This window comes from Acanthochromis polyacanthus, chromosome 3 (genome assembly GCF_021347895.1).
Source record: "Acanthochromis polyacanthus isolate Apoly-LR-REF ecotype Palm Island chromosome 3, KAUST_Apoly_ChrSc, whole genome shotgun sequence".
Taxonomy (NCBI): domain Eukaryota; kingdom Metazoa; phylum Chordata; class Actinopteri; family Pomacentridae; genus Acanthochromis; species Acanthochromis polyacanthus.
The window spans coordinates 31646548-31668058 of NC_067115.1; the positions used below are offsets into that span (position 1 = coordinate 31646548).

Consider the following 21511-nt stretch of genomic DNA (forward strand, 5'->3'; position numbering starts at 1 on the left):
TGGCATCCCACTGCTAATATCAACAGAAAAGTGCACTGATGTATGTTATAATGCTTTAATCTAACAGCATCTTCAGCACTACTTAGAAAACAGTGGCTCTTCTAGCACAAACTGGCCGCTGACAGCTCTGCGTTTTCTCCGCTCAAGGTGACGACTCTTGAGAACATAAAGGACTGTACAAATATAATCTGACTTCTCTTCAACTAAATTTCCTCCATGTTTTTACCAACCTCGGTTCATTTATCAGCCACTTTTACGACGGCGTTTGTGCTTGCAGACAATGAGACAATACAGACAATACATGTAGAAGAAGCGAGTTCAACGAACGAGTCAAACTCTGAAAAAAACAACAACGAGGAACGTATGTGACTGCACACCTACACATGTGAGCAACCATGAGAGCGGCGGCCGGGAAACGCTGGGTGAATGACAGACGGCAGGACTGCAGACAAAGAAATGAAAATGGCTGATGAGGTGGGAGTTAAGGTGGGCTGTAGGCGGTGCTGAAGGAACCGCTCAAGACTCTGATAGAAAATCTGCATTGCTGCTCGTCAGTTTAAAGGAATATTTACCACTCCTTGAATCTGCTGTAGTGGATAAACAAAGCCTGATTCTGTGGAGACAGTAGGATCAGAGGCTAATCAGATAGATAATGACTGATCAGTGAGGATCAGTCATCCTTTTCTCACTTTTTAAAGCATATATGTGGAAATTTGTACAATCAATAAAATACGGCACAAATACAATGAAAAGGCCAGAACACACAGTGAGTATGTCCTTGTGTGTATTTAAAGCCTTGTGTAGAAACAATTAAAAACACATCAGTGATGCTAGTTACATGTCAGTTCATTACCATAGACACACACACAGACGCTGTGGTTTACTTTAACTCGTCCTGCTGGTAGAAATACTCACTACAGCACCAACTGTGTATTAATCCACGGCTGGAAATAATCCCCAACAGACGCACTGTTTCCCTCTGTTTTAATAATATTTGCTAAGAAGCACAGAGGCCGGCTGTTTTAGGGGGATTACTGGGCCGTTAAAAAAATATGTTCTTGGAGCATGAAGAGGTCAGATTATACCCACAGGCAGACCACAGCACTGCTGGTTTACATGGTTTGCTGGCAATTTACAAATTAAAAATGAACAAGAAACAAAAAGCAACATTATGCCTCAAGTGTCCACAAAGACACAAAACATTTATAGTCACAGGTATCTGGAACTGAATGATATAGTATTTTACTTCATGATCAAAACAACCAAAGTCAGACAAAAAAGGACAAAATACTGCAAAAATGAGACACAAAATGACAAAAAAAAATGAGAAATGACACAAAACAAAACAAAAAAACTGAGAAAAATTAGACAAAAAAGCTATAAAGTGACAAAAATGGACGAATGAAACATGTGAGACAAAAAAAGACACAAAAACGAGACAAAAACAACGAATAAAGCAAAACACAAAATTATAGAAATAAGACAAAAACACAAGCAAGACAAAAAGGCAACACAAAAACGAGTAACAAAACGACAAAAACACGAGACAAACGACAAAAATCAGACAAAAAAACAAAAACAAGACAAAATATTACAAAAATGAGACACAAAACAACAAAAGAACAATGAGGAATCTAAAACTTCTCATGGTTTAGAAATGGTTTTAAATTTATAATTTGCAGTTAATGTCTTTCTGTAATTTTTACACTTTACAAAGTCGTGCCGATTGGACCCTGTGAAAAGCCGGTTTTAGCCCATGGGCTGCATGTTTGACACCCCTGTTCTATATTATAAAGAGCTGGTTTGTTGGCGGTGTCCTTCAAGCTGGACTTCTGATTAAAAACTGTTTTTCTGTTTTGGCTTTTACAGAAATTGCAGAACAAAGAATCGACCTCTCATTGGCTGCCATGAATCACCTACGGTGGCCCACGGGGGACAGCAGCGCTGTTCACAGCTAATAAGTTGTGAGCAAGGTGAAAAAAAACAGCTTTTTGAAGCTATCAGGGTATTTAGTCTGCATTTTTTTTAATAACTTTGTTGTTTGACGAATTTTAAAAAGACCTTCGCCTCCAGAGCAAATTCAAACGTTCCCTTTATGTGGTGACTCTTTATGCATCACCTGCTCTCATTTACTATGAGAAATAAAATGACCTCGCTAGCTGCCCGTACAGGCTGAAATTCCTAACAATACACAGGTTTGTAACAGAAAATACTAATACTTTCACTTTCACCAGCAGGTTAAAAATGAACTACAAATGGAAAGTTCTTTGAGAGTGATTCGTTTCAGAAAGGTTTATCACCCAGCATGAATAAGCTTTGCAAATTTAAAGCCATTCTGGTAGTTACCGTACATTACCAAATAAATTGCTTGCAAGTTTAGTATTTTGACCTAAATGCCCCATAGGAAAAGAAATGTGCTGTCCATAATGCAAGCTTAGTTCAATAGAGGAGCATGAATGCAAAAGTAAAAAGTTCAAAGCATTTCATTAGTCCTTCAGCGATACATTTGATAACATTTTTTGTATCGCACTGTTAAAGAAAAATGCTATACAAATGTAGAAAATTACTGTCACATTTGTATTAGCCCATGAGCATGCTCCAAATGACAGCACAGACATTAGTCTCTGTTGGACAAGTTTTACATGTATTCTTGATTCAATATATATGGGTCAGACTCAAAAATCAAGTCAAGGTTGTGTTGATTTTGTTTAGAAGTGGACGTTTCAGTGCAGGAAAGATCAGGCGTTTGAAAATGAAAATCCACAGTAAATTTTATAGGAACCTATCGGTCATTCGCTCTAAAGGTTTTACAAATTTTAGTTACATGGTGAAACTGGAGCAAATATTATGGCATCACTAAACTCTGCAGAATGTTGCTGCTTACTATCATCTTCAACAGATTAAACTAGAAAAGCACTCAGAGAGCTCAGTACTCCTCCAAGGCTGTTCATTCTCTCATGACGTTGTCAGAAATGCAGCTTTTGTTTATTTATTAGTTATTAATCGTCAGCAGGCAGCTTATGTAGTGCTCACTTGTTGTCATGGTTACAGTGACGCAGTGCCCCCATCTCATAATGACACAGATATCTTTACCAAACAGTGGATCCAGACTATAAGCTGCATCACTGCCAAAATCTAACCACTTGGTCCTTGTGTCATTTCTGACCTTCTCTGAAAATTTCATCCAAATCTGTTAGTCAGTTTCTGAGTAATGTTGCTCACAGACAGACGGACAGACAAACCAATGTCGATCGTCATATAACTTAAAAGACTTTATCATCTTGAACAAGCTGCTTGGTTATATGTGTAAAATCTTCTTCAGTGCTCTTAAAAATGACAGTGGGACGGTAAAACAAAGGAGATTTCCAACCGTTGATGGTTTTTGCATAAAACTATTGCTCTGATTTTTTAAACTGAGGGGAAAAATGCTGAAAGACTTTTTCGCTGATTACTTTGTTCATTTATCTGTGACAGGCCAAAGTGAGTCGAGACTCTAGTGAGAAAGTGTATTTATTTAATCGGGATAGTCTTGTTTCAAAACATATTTAGATTTTATTTATCATTAAAATGTCATTGCGAAGTATAACTGCACCGCGTTCCTTGGTGGACTTATGAGTGGCTGTCCTAATCACAGACAACAAAAGTAATTTTGTGTCACTGCGACACTGTGAGCTCAACACTGACAGAAGTCTTGGTCCAAACAGTCGGTGGCCTGAACAAGCAGCCTTGACCCGTTGACAAAGAGGTCAGTCTTCCTCTGGCGATGTGAGTCAGAACCCAACACTGCCTGCAGCTTCAGAAGCCGCCGTACGCAATGATCTTCTGTTGTGTTCTTCACACCAAGACTGCTGTGTGCTTTTAATGGCATCGTCAAGACCCCTTCTATCTCTGTTCAGCGTGTCCTGAAAATTCTGGGTTTGTAACACCACTCGATGACAACATTCAGGTTAAGGTTATCTTCAGAGATATTTAACCATTGAGAGGAAAGAAGGAACCGTACAGAGAGGAAAAGAGCCAAAGAACACAATGAGCCCACAATGAAATTAAACACAAAGTGAGAAGTCGGCGCTGCGAGGGAACGTCTGTGCTTCTCCCCAGTCTTTTTTCAGTCTCTTTCTCTCGAGCCTTTACTCTCTGTGTTCGCCTTGACAGGTTGTCAGACTTAGGAAGACCAAAAAAGCGCTCAAACAAAAGGTAAAGTGAGCATACGGTGCCAGGTCTGTCACATTCGTTTTGATTTTTACACTGCGAGACATTTAGCAAATGTTCTTATTCACAGAGACTCTGAGCAGGAGGTGAGTCTGACTGGAGCAAAAACACATCCATGGAGGGGAAACGAGATCCAACACACGACGATTTGTGTTTTCACAAGGTGACCGTGATGCATATTTCTGTGTCACTCTTTGGGTTTCTCCCCTGAATCCCACACACGTCTGTACATCTCAGCTTTCTGCTCTTATCTAGGCATTTTTAGGGGACTGCCCTTTGAAAGGCTTCAGAACAGTATCTCTTTCGAACATGGCTGTTAATAATTCTCCTGTTGAATTTGTTTACGTGAGGACTAATACACACACAGACCTCCTTCTACCTGTAAAATTTACAGTCTGAGTTGTTGATTAAAGGGCAATCACAGTCGGTTATATGGTGACTGAACAGGTTTACGAGGGTTCTGGTGCAAAAGGTTTACAGTATCTCTGTAGCAGACTGAACGTCAACACTTTAGGTGCTACCTCCTTTCAGCAGGTTCTATACTGTTTGAGTTATGTGACGATCGGCATTGGTTGGTTTGTCTGTTAGCAACATCACTCAAAAACAGACTAATGGATGTGGGTGACATTTTCAGGGAAGGTCAGAAATGACACAAGGACCACGTGATTAGATTTTGGCAGTGATGTGGCTTATCGTCTGGATCCAGAGATTTGCTAAAGATTTCTGCATCACTGCAAGATAGCAGCCTTGGCAGAGTACTGCGCTCTCTGAATGATTTTTTAGTTTATTCTGTGATTACTTTCCTTTACCTACTTGAACTCTGCAGGTTTAAAGAAAACAGATTTCATGAAAATCTGGATGGAATCTGGATGAATAACCAGGAATGTACAGAGAGTTTCGCCAAACATCACTGATCCACAGTAAATACATTTTCTGCAGTTTTGCTCATTTGTTTCGCTAAACTAATGTGTAAATTTATTATTGTTTCCTGAATATGATTCACCACAAATGCAATTTAATGTGAGACTTAGCTCAGCCAGTCTAGTGAAATTACAGGCACCAAATATGATCCTCCTTTGAATCTACACGTTTTCATAAAATTACTTCATTTTACCAAAACTGTATAACTGCATAGACATCTAAATATGTTTTTAATTGTTTATATTTGAAAGCTTTTCATTACACTAAAGTAGGGATCAACCAATTATTGGCAATCTGATCGGATATGTTTTTTTTTTTAACCCATTTCTACTTAACTAAATTAGTCTGAAGATGTGTTACTGTTGCTCTGATGCAGCCGCCTCTTTCTATCTGCAGTCACTCTGTGATCTTGAGCGACGTCCATCTATCTGATTGGTTACACTTCATGAGTAATAGTCCATCAACACCGAAGGATAAATGTTGAAAAGATCTGTTTTAATTAAACAGATGTGACACACAAACAAAATGAAGCTCTACGCTGAAGATTGCTATATTCTAAATTTTGATATTAAGGCTTTAATTTTTTTTACTGTAAATGTATATTTATTCAAAATACCGGTTATAAGTCCACTTAATCAGTATTAGCTCTGAGAAAATCTTTATCTGTCAGCCCCAATAATGAAGCTCATTTATCATCTGAGCACTAGTATTAAAGCTGCCCAACTACACTCGGCCTCAACATGTTCTAAGTCTTTTTATATAGAAATCTGTGACTTCAGCTACAGAAAAGGTTAATTGACTTTGATTCCTCCACAAATTAATGTAGATCTGATGAAAATAAAAGATACTGCTTTAAAGCCCACAGTGGTTCCAAAACACTATTTTCCTCTTTGAGTCAGCAGTGGAGGTTTTACCTGAGTCTCCGAGAGCAATCTCATGTCCAAGGCCAAATCATAATGAAGTCCCTTTCAGTCTTTGAATTGCAAATAATTGCCCATTGTTTCCGTGTCATTTGTTGTGCAAACCTCATCCGTCATGTGTCCTCTCAGGGTTTGTTGTATGAAAGCAGCATACTTTGCTGAACACTCCCTCCTCCTACCCTCTCCCTCACCGTCGCTTTATTGTTCCAACTCGACCATCTGTCTCTCTGTGAGGAACTGCATTTCCCAGGGTGCACCTGTGGGCGGCGGCTGCAGCGGCCTGGCGTGCTGCCAAGCCCGGTAGGTATGGAGTCTTTAAACGAACACGGCCACGTTAAACCGCACTTGAACGCGCACACGTAAACTACACTCTTACCTCAAGGCGCTGCTCAACAACAACTGATACACAGAACGCACAACCTAAGCAGGGTAGCTGTAATTAACACACTGTCAATTTGCATTTAATACGACGCCAAAGAACATGGCAGAGTTATGCGATGATCAGCCTTGGTGTGTCTGTCTGTCTGTCCATCTGTCTGTTAGCAACATTAATCAAAAACAGACTTGGATGGAATTTTCAGGGAAGCTCCGAAATGACACAAAAACCAAGTGATCAGATTTTGATAGTGATGCAGCTTATAGTCTGGATCCACGGATTTGTGAAAGATTTCCACATCATTGCGAGATAGCAGCACGGCGTCACTATAACTATGACAACAAGTGAACACGATGTCAGCTGCCTGCTGACTATCGCATGATTGCGATGCTACTACAAATCCACCGCTGTGGACTTATCTGGACCTCCACCTTGGAAATGATACAAGGACTGAACAGCCTTGGTGGAGTACTGCGCCCTCTTGAGTGCTTTTTAGTTTTTAACCTTTGACTCTTCAGAATGGTAAAAAAATAAGCCAAAGACGATTGATTTAGGAGTAAGACTAGAGTTGTGACTAACTATTCATCGAAGTAACAATCCCATCAGATTCATATTTTTATGGTTATTTGATTAATTGTTTAGGCTATAAAAGTGGTAAATTGAATGGCATTACCTTGTGTTTATTTTTCTCTTATGGAGTATTTCTGTTTTTGGGTTTTAATTCTGAGTAACATCAGTGATCTTAATGCAATGCAGTATTGTCAAATTCAGCGAGTACGATCTAGCAGGATGTCCTTTTCTGAAAAAAATCTGGAGTTGGCACACGGTCGTGGCTCTCCAAATGGGAAATAAATTTCAATCTCGCACACCGGATGACGGAGGGAAAGGGAGATGAGGAGGATGAAGGAGGCTGAGTAGAAGCTCGAAAGCTTTGGAACTACCTCCTCCAGTGACGCTCGTTTTCAATGGCTTTTGACGGCGCTTGATAGCATCGATATTTTTTTATTCCTCACAAATTGATTCTACAAGCTGTCCTGTCTGTCTTGTTCTTGTGTGTTGCATCTTTCTCGATTGTACCGATTGCTTTTCTGCACACATTTTTCTCGCTGCCCGTCTTACACACATGTAACGGCTGGTTTATTTTTTTCTCTCTTTCTTACTCTTCTCCACTTGCATTGCTGATATATTTAATGTTTTACACTGAATAATAAAACCAGCATTACTGTCACTCGCAGCCACAGAAGCTACTGTTCAGCAAAAACGTATCTAGCCTTGCATTAAGTTAATGAATTACTATTGTTTATCAAATTGAATGATAAGATTACCAATATTACCGTGGAATTGTTATCCTTAGTAGAAGGGATCCCAACTTTTATCTGATTTAATAAGTGCAGTAAATTCATTTCCCTTTGGTCAAATTCAAAACCAAATACGCAGGATTTTGCTGTATGTGAATAATTCTTTTAATACTCAGATATGTTTTCTTGATTAATACACTCCATATTTTCAAGATGCTGGCAAATAAAATCAGTACTCCCAAGGATTTTCAAATAATCTGTTCATGGTTACATCTGTAATAACAAGCAGTGTAATTAAAAGTGTAATTAAAAAATCTGTCAGCTTCTTTGTCTCGCATAAAATACTTTCCGTTGTGCCTGTAAACATCATTTCTTATCGCAGTAGAGGAGTCTGATTTGGAAGTAGTTTAGACATCAGGAAAAAACCTGCAAATTATTCCTTCAGTGACTCAGAGCAGACTGTCCCTTTAACTGTGAGCCATGACAGCTTACCACTGCTTAACCGACGGCTCAGCCCCATTATTATCTCATTAGCTGGTTCCTCTTGTTCACGAATACTGAGGTGCTACTTAATATTAATTAATTGTTAATGACAGTCAGAATGACACACTTTAATTCCATTAATGCTGAATTCTCAGGGAGAACATGAGATTTGAGACTCGGCTCATTAAAATAATAAGGCATTCCTGAGGCTTAATCAGCGCTGCTACGCCATTAACCCCGAGTCTTAACCCTCGCATGGCTCTTACAAGAGGTGAAGAACGAACAAAATGCCCTCACATTCCAAAAATGTCCTTAATTTCAAAGCTCAAGTTTGCTTTAAACAAAGCAGAGGTGCAGCGGTGCACACGCTTCGACTCCTCCGTGTCATTAATCAAATACCCTGAAAGGCAGATTGCTCAAATATGACCTTCTGCACAAAAGCATTGAAGAATGAAGAGGAATTCAGTAAAGGCGGGTCCAAGTAAACATTCCTGCTACTCTAAAGTCTCAACACCTCTCCCAAGTCCTGTGTGTGTGTGTGTGTGTGTGTGTGTGTGTGTGTGTGTGTGTGTGTGTGTGTGTGTGTGTGTGTGTGTGTGTGTGTGTGTGTGTACTTCAAACACAAACTCCAAACCGTGCATGAGCCCACATGGCGTCAGCTTCCAAAGAACTGTACCGAGGAGGTCAGGTAGCTCACATAACAAAAGCAACACACACACAATGGAACACTTACATAAATTTTTGGTGTCAGGGACGCCGTGTACAAAGTTTAAGGAAATGGAGGACTTTGGTCGCTGGTGAGACCAAAAGGAAGAAAAGAGACAAAGACAGGGAGCTTGTACGCGACCATACGAGCAGCATGGACCTTCAATAAAGGGGTAAACAATACGACAACACAGGGGAAGTGAAGATAAAATAAAACAAGAAAAGCACTGAGAGAGCGCAGAAGTTCACCAAGGCTGTTCAGTTCCCCATATGGCATTGTCAGAAATGCAGCATTTTATTAAATAAGAGAAATGTCCTTATTTTAAAAAGAAAAGCAATTTTTTCAATGTGGATAACATTAAATAAATCAGAAATCCAGTCCAGACATTGTTAATGTGGTAAATGACTATTCTAGCTGGAAACAGCTAAGTTTTAATGGAATATCTCCATAGAGGTACAGAGGAACATTTCCAGCAACCATCACTCCTGTGTTCTAATGCTACATTGTGTTAGCTAATGCTGTTGAAAGGCTCATTGATGACTAGAAAACCTTGTGCAGTTATGTTAGCACATGAATAAAAGTGTGAGTTTTCATGGAAAACATGAAATTATCTGGATGACCCCAAACTTTGAGCCATAGTGCTAATATCTAACTTCAGGTTGAAGATTCTTCTAAACATTCATTAGCGCATTATAAACCCTGTTTTTATCATTCATGTCTTTTTAAAATTAGCATTTTGATGTAAAGCGAATTTAAAAAATAAGGGCAAAGAATCAAAGAAAATGTTTTTCTTAATACAGGTTTCAGACGTTTAGAGACTTTCTGAACGGGAATGAAGGCCACAGGACTGAACTGCATCGAGCTGTTTTTCATAATGAACCAGCAAATGGAATCTTAAACTATCTGATCCTTGGATGTCTGAATGCAGCGCTGATGAATGTGACCGTGAACGGGGGAACTTGAGCTGCAGCCTGCAGGTACTTTCATTTGTGATTCATCTGCATCAAAAGCTCCAAGGCGACATTTTCAAACTGCTTCTTTGAGGAAAAAAAAAAATCTAAGAAAAATCTGTGAAAATTAACTTTTCAGAAACTGGAATCAGATAAATGACCGATTGTTTGCTCAAAACGTAGATGGAACCATTAACTGAATTAAACAAAATTGACAAATTGAGGATTTTAGCTCTAAATGAACCAATTTAAACAACAGAAAAGGACTGTTTAGGAGTTAATCCGATAGGCTGCACGGTTTTATCTAATTACCCACAGAGTACCCACAACAACAAGCCTTTCAGCCTCTTGTGCTGTTTTTAAGGAACAAACATTTCTGCTGAAGGTGGTCCAATGCAGATAATAATTAGCCTCTCCAGCATTACGTTATATTTTCATGCATAAGATCTCAGGGGAGCAAAACAACAGAGCAGTGATTTTATCTTTAGGATTAAAAAAAACAGAATAACATCCACACAAAATATGTTTGGTTTTTTTGGAAGTCAGCTGTCTTCCTCCTCTCCAGAGACTAAAAAATAGCTTAAAGCTGTCACATTTTCTAAATGCACTGCAAAACAAAAGCAAGATGAATAGTTTTGTCTTTAGATACAAATTCGGGCTGTCGGATAAAAAGAAGAAACCAGAATGACGGCAGTTTGAATCCTGCTGGCACTTCAGATTAATGTGTTTGAATGCGATGCTGGACGCACATCGCTCAGTGGACGTCTTCTGGATAAATAAAGGCTCTCACACACACATGCATACATGCCTTCTGTCGATGTTCACTTAGTGCCACTGGTGTATTTTGCTTTTCCACAGATTGCAGTCAACCCCCAACCCCAAAGAGAGGCTCCTGATTGGCATGGATCGGCCCCTGAGACCGCTTCACACACACATATTACTGCAGCAAAAGGTGTGTGTGTGTGTGTGTGTGTGTGTGTGTGGGTGTGTGTGTGTGTGTGTGTGTGTGTGTGTGTGTGTGCATGCATGTGTAATGAAGAGTGTATGGAGAGATTTACAGTGCTGGCATCCGGTCTGGTCAAACGGGTGGGATCGCTGCCACGCTCCACCACCAGCTCCAGATAAATGTGCCATGTTTTGTTTTCCTTTTCAGAAAGCCCATGAAAAGAATTAGCAAGATGAGAAAGTAGCAGGCAGATCTCTCGGGGCGTCCATCTGTCCATTACTGAAATAAAAGCTGTCTGCTCTGAGAGGGAGGCGTGATGGAGGGATGGAGGGATTTTGTCGACTTGATAAGACAAGGATTTGACACCGAGTACAGTGAGTAATCGAGGCACCAGATAGAGGAGCAGGCAGATAAATAGATAGACAGATAAATGGAAAGAAATCAGGAGGACCTGTTCATTTATTGACACATGAAACCAAAATTAACTAGAGATGCACTCAGAGAGCGCAGTACTCCGCCAAGGCTGCTCATTCCCCCATATGGCATTGTCAGAAATGCAGCATTTTCTAATTGAAATGCAGCTGTTGTTTCTTAGTTATTGATGTGCAGAAATCACAACAACATAGGATGTGGTCATTTAATATAGATATAGCCACAAACAAAATGGCCTAACACTGAAACACAGGCACGTGTACATTATGTATGGAAACTGAATCGCATGACCTAAATTTGTAGGTGGTGGAGAGAATTGATGGGACTCGGAAACACCCCCACAATTTAATCAGTTCTTCCTTATATCATTTTGGACGGATAAGTCCCAATTAGTCCGCAGCGGTGGATTTGTAGTAGGATCACAATCATGTGATCGTCAGCAGTTAACTGATGTCGTGTTCACTTGTTGTCATAGTTACGGTGACACCGTGTCACTATCTCACAATAATATAGAAATCTGTAAAAAAAATCCGTCGATCCAGACTACAAGTCGGAACACTGTCAAAATCTAATCAGTTGGTCCTTGTGTCATTTCTGACCTTCCCTGAAAATTTCATCCAAATTCGTTCATCTTTTTTTGAGTAATGTTGCTAACAGACAGACAGACAAACCAACAGCAATCATCAACAATCTTGCACATCATGCATTAACTGTAACCATAGGATATGTCTGCTGACTTTATAACCTATGCTGTCAAATCATCTCACAAAATCACCACAACTCCCTCCCCCCAACTCATCCATTAATCAGCAACAAACAAAAGGAAAGCGACTGGAAACGCACAGATCAAAGCACCAGCGCAACTAATCTTGTGACAGAGATAAGGCTTGCTAATTATAGAGCCGAAACAATTAGTCCATTATTGAATTAGTCAATCCACAGAATATTAATCAGCAACTACTTCACAAATGGATTCATTAAGAAAAAATGTTGTCAATGCAAATGTAAATCATTCTTATTCTTTCATTTTTGTCACACGTATATCTGTTTTTTCCATAATACTGACAGTTATTCTATTTGGTTGTGTTTTGTTTGTGCGCCTGATGCTGTGTTGATGTGGGTTTTGGGTAAAGCTTCCATCCTGGCCAGGTCACTCTTAAATAAAAAGAGGTTACTACCCTCTGACCAGCGATGACATGTTTAGCCGCATGTCGTCGTTTCGCCGCTGGTTGTCTATGTGGTGTCCATCAAACGACGTGGGCTTTATTGATAATTGGAGCTCTTTTTGGGGAAAACCTGGTCTGATTAGGAGAGACGGCATCCATCCCACTTTGGCTGGTGCAGCTCTCATTTCTAGGAATATGGCTGATTTTATTAGTACTCCTAAAGCATGACAACCCAGAGTTAAGACCAGGATGCAGAGCTGTAGTCTTACACACCTCTCTGCAGTTTCCTCACAGCTGTCACCCTCCAGTAATTCAGTTAATTTTATTGAGACTGTGTCTGTCCCCCGACCACCAAAATTCAATAAATTAATCAAATCAAAAATATACAAAAGAAATAGTAACCACAAAAATTTAATAAAAATTAATACCTCTATTTCAACAGAGCAAAGAGACAGGAAAATTAAATGTGGTCTGTTAAATATTAGATCTCTCTTGTCTAAATCTCTGCTAGTAAATGAGTTGATAACTGATCACCAGATTGATTTGTTCTGTTTGACTGAAACCTGGTTGCAGCAGGAAGAATTTGTTAGCCTAAACGAATCAACTCCCCCTAGTCATATTAACTGTCATATTCCTCGAATCACAGGCCGAGGAGGAGGAGTAGCAGCAATCTACCATTCTAGTTTAAAATTGAACCAGAGGCCTAAACCTGATTACAGCTCATTTGAAAATCTCACTCTTAGTCTCTCTCATCCAAATTTGAAAGCTCAGAAACCAGTTTTATTTGTTGTTATATATCGTCCTCCTGCTCCTTATTCTGAGTTTTTATCTCAATTCTCAGACTTTTTATCTGAATTAGTGCTCAGTTCAGACAAAGTTATTATTGTGGGTGACTTTAACATTCATGTTGACGTAGACAGTGACAGCCTTACAACAGCTTTTAATTCATTATTAGACTCAATTGGGTTTTCTCAACATGTAAATAAACCAACTCATAGTTTTAATCACACTCTTGACCTTGTCCTGACTTATGGCTTAGAAATTGAAGAGTTAACAGTATTTCCCCAGAACCCTCTTCTTTCTGACCATTTTATGATAACATTTCAATTTAAAGTAAAGGATTGTTTAGCAGCTGAGAACAAATATCATTACAGTAGGTGTTTGTCTGACAATTCAGTATCTAAATTTAAGGAAATAATACCCTCACTGTTTACTTCAGCAACATTTACTGATAAATCAGAAGGCAAATATTATTATTTTACCCCCACAGAAGTGGATTATTATGTTAATAATGCTTCAGCCTCACTGCGTACAACTCTTGATAGTGTTGCACCTGTAAAAAAGAAAGTTATATCTCAGAGAAGACTTGCTCCTTGGTATAATTCCCAGCTGCGGACTTTAAAGCAGGCATCCCGAAAGCTGGAAAGAAAGTGGTATTCCACTAATTCAGAGGTAGTGTATGTGGCTTGGAAAAATAGTCTAGTAATCTATAAAAAAGCTCTTCATAATGCCCGGACAACTTATTATTCATCTTTAATAGATGAGAACAAGAACAACCCTAGGTTTCTCTTTAGCACTGTAGCCAGGCTGACAAAGAGTCAGAGCTCTGTTGAACCTTGTATTCCTTTAGTTTTAACCAGTAACGACTTCATGAGCTTCTTTACACATAAAATAGTTATGATTAGAGATAAAATTAATCTGGCCCTTCCTACAAATGTCACAGATGCTTTTGAATTGGCTGTTAGACCTGATGAATCTTTAGAATTCTTCACTCCTATATGTCTCTCTGAACTAATTTCAACAGTTTCTACATCCAAACCATCAACATGTCTTTTAGATCCTATCCCAACTAGACTCTTCAAGGAGATTTTACCTTTAATTAATTCTTCAATGTTAGATCTGATTAATCTCTCTCTAGTAACAGGCTATGTACCACAGGCTTTTAAGGTTGCTGTCATCAAACCTTTGCTTAAAAAGCCCACTTTAGATCCAGATGTGTTAGCTAACTATAGACCGATATCCAACCTACCATTTCTCTCTAAAATTCTGGAAAGAACAGTTGCAAATCAATTGTGTGAACACCTACAAAGGAATAATTTGTTTGAAATGTTTCAGTCAGGCTTCAGAGTGCATCATAGCACAGAAACAGCTCTAGTGAAAGTTACTAATGACCTTCTCATAGCATCAGATAATGGACTAGTCTCTATACTTGTTTTGTTAGATCTTAGTGCAGCGTTTGACACAATCGACCACAAAATTTTATTACAGCGTCTAGAATATTCAATTGGCATTAAAGGGACAGCACTGGATTGGTTTAAATCCTACTTATCAGATAGGTTCCAGTTTGTGCATGTCAACAATAACTCTTCTGAGCAGACTAAAGTTAATCACGGAGTTCCTCAGGGTTCTGTCTTAGGACCGATACTTTTCACATTATACATGCTTCCTTTAGGCAATATTATTAGGAAGCATTGTATTAACTTCCATTGTTATGCAGATGACACACAATTGTATTTATCTATGAAGCCAGATGAAACTGATCAGTTAGCTAGACTGCAAGATTGTCTTAAGGACATTAAAACCTGGATGACTTTTAACTTCCTACTGCTAAATTCAGACAAAACTGAAGTCATTGTATTTGGCCCCAAACATCTTAGAAACTCGCTTTCAAAGCAAATAGTTACTCTGGATGGCATCACATTGGCCTCCAGTACTACTGTGAGGAATCTTGGAGTTATTTTTGACCAGGACATGTCCTTTAACTCACACATAAAGCAAGTCTGTAGGACTTCCTTTTTTCACCTGCGTAATATTGTAAAAATCAGGAACATTCTGTCTCAGAGTGATGCAGAAAAATTAGTTCATGCTTTTGTTACTTCCAGGCTTGACTATTGCAATTCCTTATTATCGGGTTGTCCAAATAGCTCTCTCAAACATCTACAGTTGATCCAAAACGCTGCTGCGAGAGTACTGACAGGAGTTAGCAAAAGAGATCATATTTCCCCTATACTTGCTTCTCTTCACTGGCTTCCTGTTAAATCCAGAATAGAATTTAAAATCCTTCTTCTGACATATAAAGCTCTTAATAACCAATCTCCATCATATCTTAAAGATCTGATAGTACCTTATTATCCTAGTAGAACTCTTCGCTCTCAAACTGCAGGCTTACTTGTTGTTCCTAGAATTTCTAAAAGTAGAATGGGAGGCAGAGCCTTCAGTTATCAGGCGCCTCTCCTGTGGAACCTGCTCCCAGTTTGGGTTCGGGAGGCAGACACCCTCTCTATTTTTAAGACCAGGCTTAAAGCGTTCCTTTTTGACAAATCTTATAGTTGGGGCTGACTGGGTGACCCACAGAGGTTCGGCTTGTGTCTTCATTGTACAGCTGACCCCCTCTTGGACGTCCCTTCGTTCTGCCCCTAGTCATGCTGCTATAGGCCTAGGCTGCTGGGGGACTTTTCTTGACGCACTGAGCCCTTCTCTATCTACCTTTACATTTAATATGTATACCGTTATTGCAGTACATTCACTCTGTTTCCCCCTGTGCTATTTCTCCGAGTGTCCCTGGTCCCAGAGCTGGATGCTTCAGATCTGCGGTCGATGTTCCACCAGCTGGTCCAGTCTCCACCATGTCCACTGTGGGATGCTGCTACTGACCTTCCACCAGCCCTCTGCTTCCAATTCCCTTTTTCCACGAGTCAACTCTGCATCGCCTTCAATATACTGTTATGCTAACTTACATACTGTTTGAATTTTACTGCTAGCTATATAAGGAGTATGTTTAATGTCAGAGCCGTACATCATAAGAGTAAACTATGAGTCAGTTTTCAATGTTAGCTTATACTTTGTCTGTGTCACATATCCTGTCATGCATGTATTCAAATGTGTGTTGTGTTTTCCTTGCTTTCTCACCCCTCCCTCTTCTCCCATCCCTCCCCCTTGCCCTCTTCTGTCCTTCTCAACCCGCCCGGCCAGCAGGCAGATGGGTCCCCCCTATTTAGAGCCGGGTTCTGCTCGAGGTTTCTTCCCTGTTAAAAGGGTGTTTTTCCTTGCCACTGTCGCCTTTGGGCTTGCTCTGGGGGTCAGGCATATGGGTTCTGTAAAGCGTCTTGAGACGATTTGACTGTAATTGACGCTATATAAATAAAATTGAATTGAATTGAATTGATTTATCTGGTGAAATAAAGGTTGAATCAATATTCTTTTGTGTTTTGTGTAACGTATTTCTGAAACTAGTTTGCAACAAGACAAAGCTAGACTCCGCACCACTGTCTGCTCAGCTACATGTGCTGCTTTGCTGGACAAACTGTGTGATGACAGTCTTTCTAAACTACCCCATTTTCTGTAACATGCTCTATGAAATCATTTGTTCATGCTTGTACGTGCCACACCAATATGCATGATATTGCAAAATCAATGACTGTTGACCAGTTTCTATTGTCTCATTGTACAGTACATGTGAGCAGCCCAACCCTGCCAGGGATCATTCTTAACCAGTGACTAACAACTTCAGATCAACAGGGCACCGTGTGCTTTATTTCCACCTCTCTAGATGAGCGTCGTATTCAAAACTTTACACGATGAATCTGCAGCTGACGAACTCAGGCAACAGCATTAGCGCTGCGTTTAGAGGAGTGCTGGAAGTAAAAAAGCAATCTGCTGCTCAGACTCACACCTCTCCCTCTGTCTCCATCGCAGTCTGTCTCTCTCCAGCACTGCCACAACCTTCCAGCAATCAAATTAGCTCCACTCTCTTGCCCAGAATACGTGCCAAAGGAATCAGCAGTTGGGCTATAATTGCTACCAACTAATAATGTTAACCTTTCTCTGGCATATAGGCCCTACTTTATTATCAGTGCAGCACAGGCCATGAGGATGAGGCTCACTGGGTCCACAAGGTCCATGCATGCACATCACTGTGAACTGTAATAAAGTGGAAAATGTCCATCTTTTTCACTCAACATTCTTCAACTAAATGTCACAAGCACGGTTAACGATATGTTCCAAATAACAGGTTGCCTGGTAAAGGCACGAATTTTCACGCCAGCACACGTTTGTTCTTACACTGTTGTCCTTTTTTTGGAGTTTGGAAGTTCTTTACCGTTATTGTAAGGAGACTGAATTAGAACTTGACCTTTCCAACTTTCACACACTAACGTTACCTAGCAACCTGAGCTATAGCGTGCCATACAGTCAGAAACAAAAGACAGATATAGTTGTTGACATTGTGGCTGAACACTGGAGGAGACACTGACATGAAGAGACTGCTCCACCAAGTCAACAAGATTAACTCAGTCTGAGCTTACCGGTGGTCAGCCCATCTATGGTAAGTTATCTCAGAACTCAGGACAGATGCTAGACGACACAAACATTTACAGGAATGGCCCCCTAATCTGCCCTTTCAGCCTTTTTCCATTGAAGTGTAGGATCCAAAGATTACCTCCGGGTGCACCAAAGCAACAACAAATCGTAGTTACTGGACTTAACCCTAGTTGTATCGCAAATTAAATAGAACAATGGAAGGTTTGTTATGTTTGCCTCTGTGGTAAATTTGACATTGTTGATGGTGATGATACAAAGGAGAAGAATGCAACTGGATGAGGGCATCAAGAGGTCCTCTCACTATTTGTCTTCTATGAGTTTAACCAATTAGCGCCAAGACCTGCAGAGTCAATCTGAAGTATCTACCCTGGTAGAATCCCTTTTCCCTCCAAAGGACAACCCAAAAAACGGTTCTACAGTGGCAGTTCTTGCAATCGAAGCCTGCACAAAGATTCAGACTGGAAACAAGTTTGTGCAGTCGAAAATGTTTAAAAGACATTTGATTATTGGATAAACTATAACAAATCCTGGTGTGTCTCAATGTCCACAAAATCCGTACAGTTTGGTGCTGTGTGCCACTCAGGGCGACCATCAGAATCCACAAAATAACTTTTGTGCCCTTAATATCTGTCATTTAACAAAAGTGACAAAAACATAGCAATCCTTAATCATTTAGCAGCCTTATCAATCCTTGCCCAAGTCTCTGTGTGGGTCAGTCAAGTCTTTCCAAAGCAAACTGGGTAAACTATGTCTTTGTGAACCTTCTTTTTTGCACTTACTTTCCCAAATTGTTGGCACAAGAGAAAACTGTGGTAGTGCTGCATGTGGTGCTAAGATTTATTCTAAGTGGAAGTGTGTAGATAATGTGGTGCGAAGATCAACATTAAAAACCATCCATCCATCATCGATACACCACTTAGTCCTCATTAGGGTCGTGGGGAGCTGTAGTCTATTCCTGCTGACTTTATGTGAAGGTAGAGGACACCTGGACAGGTCACCAGTCTATCACAGGGCTACATATGAAGACGGACAATCACCTTCACATTCACACCTACGGACAATTTAGAATCACCAATTCACCTCAGCATGTTTTTGGACCGGAGAACCCAGAGAAAATCCACACAGAAAGATCCTGGGAAGGTCGGGACGCGAACCGGGGGTCTTCAAGCTGCAAGGTGAAAGTGCTAACCACCAAGCCACTGTGTAGCCGGATCATCAATATATTAGAGTTTGTTTGTTTTTGTTTGACTCAGTAATTTGGAAGAAATTCTCCCACTTCAAATGTTCCAATTCTCACAGTTTCTTCCTTCAAACACACAAACATGTCGGCTTCAATCTGAGAGCTGATGGCCACCGCTGCGCTCGGCCCTAGAACTCGTCACGCATTGCAAACCAATGAATGTCAGCAACCAGTAATGAAGAAATATGCTGAACTAAAGACACACACACACACACACACACACACACACACACACACACACACACACACACACACACACACACACACACACACACACACACACACACACACACACACACACACACACACACACACACACAGAGCTAAAGCAAGCTGTAGCATCCAACTGTGAGTTCATTGTTGGGCTTTCTGGTGTTTGCATCCACCGTGGTTTCATTGTGAGCTCGCTATGTGGATTCTAGGCACACGTTAGCGAGCTTGCGTTGTGTTTATCATACTTAGGCCATCTCTGGCTAATTTACTGTCATTACTGTATCCCTGCAGGGACTTACGGTCGCAGTGAATGATCTGAACAACATTTTTTTCCAGCCGCATTACAGGTACCCTCCAAACTGTGTTACATTTTCAGGGAGGGGCCAATATCATCCTCTGCTGCTTTTAACTGGAACCCAGTGACCCACTAAATCATTTATACAGCACTAATTATACTATAAATATGGATGGAGGCAGAACCCAAAGCAGCAGCGCTATCATTACTAACATGTACAACTAGAGATTGAAGCTCACAAAACATATTTTTGAGCAAAAAGAAAAAGATAATTTAGATGTAGAACAAATGAAGGAAGGGGAGGATAAGCCTTGCCTTCTTTTGTGATGGTTTTATGCTCATCACATCAGCTGAAGGTCAGAGATGACCAACCTGTTCATTCCCATCCCTTCTCTCTCTCTTTTTTTTTTTTTTTCACTTTTTGCTTCACTAAAAAGCTCTGCTGGCTCTCTGGGAATCAGGCCATGTGAGTTATTATAATGCGGACGGATAGGTAAGTAGGTGACAGGTCAACGTGCAACATCTAGATGCATCCAAAAACAAGTGGAGCAGCAACACCCCGACCGACCAGTGCTGCTGCTGCTGCTGCTTCACACCGACGATTAAAGGCAGATTAGGAGGCCCGGCAGAGAGCCGAGGAAACCCGGGGAGGTTAGGAGATCAGAGGCGAAGAGTGGATGATAATCTTGCCATAACATCAGGATAGGTCGATGTAATCGGATTAAACTGAGCTAATGAAATACACCACAAATGGAGGGTTGCAGAGAGGGAGGGGGTGAAACAGATACATGGATGAGAAATCCAAAATAAAACACCAAGTAAATCAGGAAGAGGTGAACAGCTGATCCAGCCAGACAAAGACTGACACATGCCGCTGCAGGTAACTGTCCCTGCAGTGACGGATGCTTACATGTCTTTTTTCCCTTTTTTAAAAAAAAAAAATCTGAAATATGTTTTTAAATGCAAACAGCGGCAGGGCAAATCTCAAGAGTTCTCCGCAGCATCCTGGGGCGCAGTTTCAACAAGTACAGAACAGGACTTGGAGGCGAGCGGCGAGGTTTTTCTTTCCTCCCTACCTTCCCCCTAAAATACAAAAATGATTTCCACTGACATTTCCCCCAATGCAGCAAAGCGCGCTCCCAAAAGCCGATTTCCAGGGAAGAGGGAGGAGGAGGGGGCGTCATGTTTGGAGACAGAGAGCGCGCACTGCCCTCCCCCCATTAAAAAAAGAGGAAAAAAACTCAATCCGGAGGCGCGCACACGGGCACGGGCCGGCCTATAGCGGGGAAGCAGATTGGCCGATGCGCAGCTCCATCTGCACACGTGACCTGCCCTGCTTACAATAAATAAACAGCTATGGAATAATGTATAAAACAGCCCCGGTGGCAACAAACCAGCGACCCTGTGGATGAAACACTCCTCAACAGTCACACAGCTCACACACAAAAGTGCCCAGGTGAGAAACATTCCCGACACCGGAGCAGAAACTTGGAGCAGGAATTTTTTTTGGACACGTCCGGTGGGAGGCGGGCAGCGCCAGGCAACAGCCGTGCGCAACAAAAAAAAATGACAGCTTCACGGAGACCCTATAGGCGCTCCGGTGGACATTACAACCTCGGCTCTTTACACTTCCCAAAAACTGAGCGAAAACACGGCGTTACCGGCGCCCACCGGGCCCCCGCACCACGCCACACACACGCACACACACAATGCCAAGCGAGCTTACCTACACAGTGAATGAGTTTGTGCCTCCAAGAGTCAAGTTCCTGCCGAAAGCCGCGCCTCTCTATCGTGCATTGCTGCCTTTTGCACAGACTCGCCATTTTCTATCGGCCCCTCCCGTGGGCGCGCACATACTGCTGGGTGCTTCCCTGCGCGCACGTCACCGGTGGATTTTATTCTAGGGCTGGGTGGAGAGCGATATGAAGGGGACTGGGCTGCAGCATCCCCCTTTCTATAGCGCTCAGTTCGTCCCACCCACCAGAAGCAGCCCCCTCCCCTGCATTTCTCCCAGCATCTCCGAGGATGAGCCGTCAT

The 21511-nt window shown here is 41.0% G+C and overlaps 1 protein-coding gene across 1 annotated transcript in view; it reads right to left on the reverse strand.

Annotated features, from left to right (window-relative positions):
* The window catches only part of lcor (ligand dependent nuclear receptor corepressor), a 143511-nt gene extending 122000 nt beyond the window's left edge, over positions 1-21511 (reverse strand). Inside the window, exon 1 of the mRNA XM_051946208.1 lies at positions 21201-21511. Coding sequence (XP_051802168.1) covers positions 21201-21297 — 97 coding nt within the window. The 5' untranslated portion in view covers positions 21298-21511. The remainder of the gene's footprint in view (positions 1-21200) is intronic.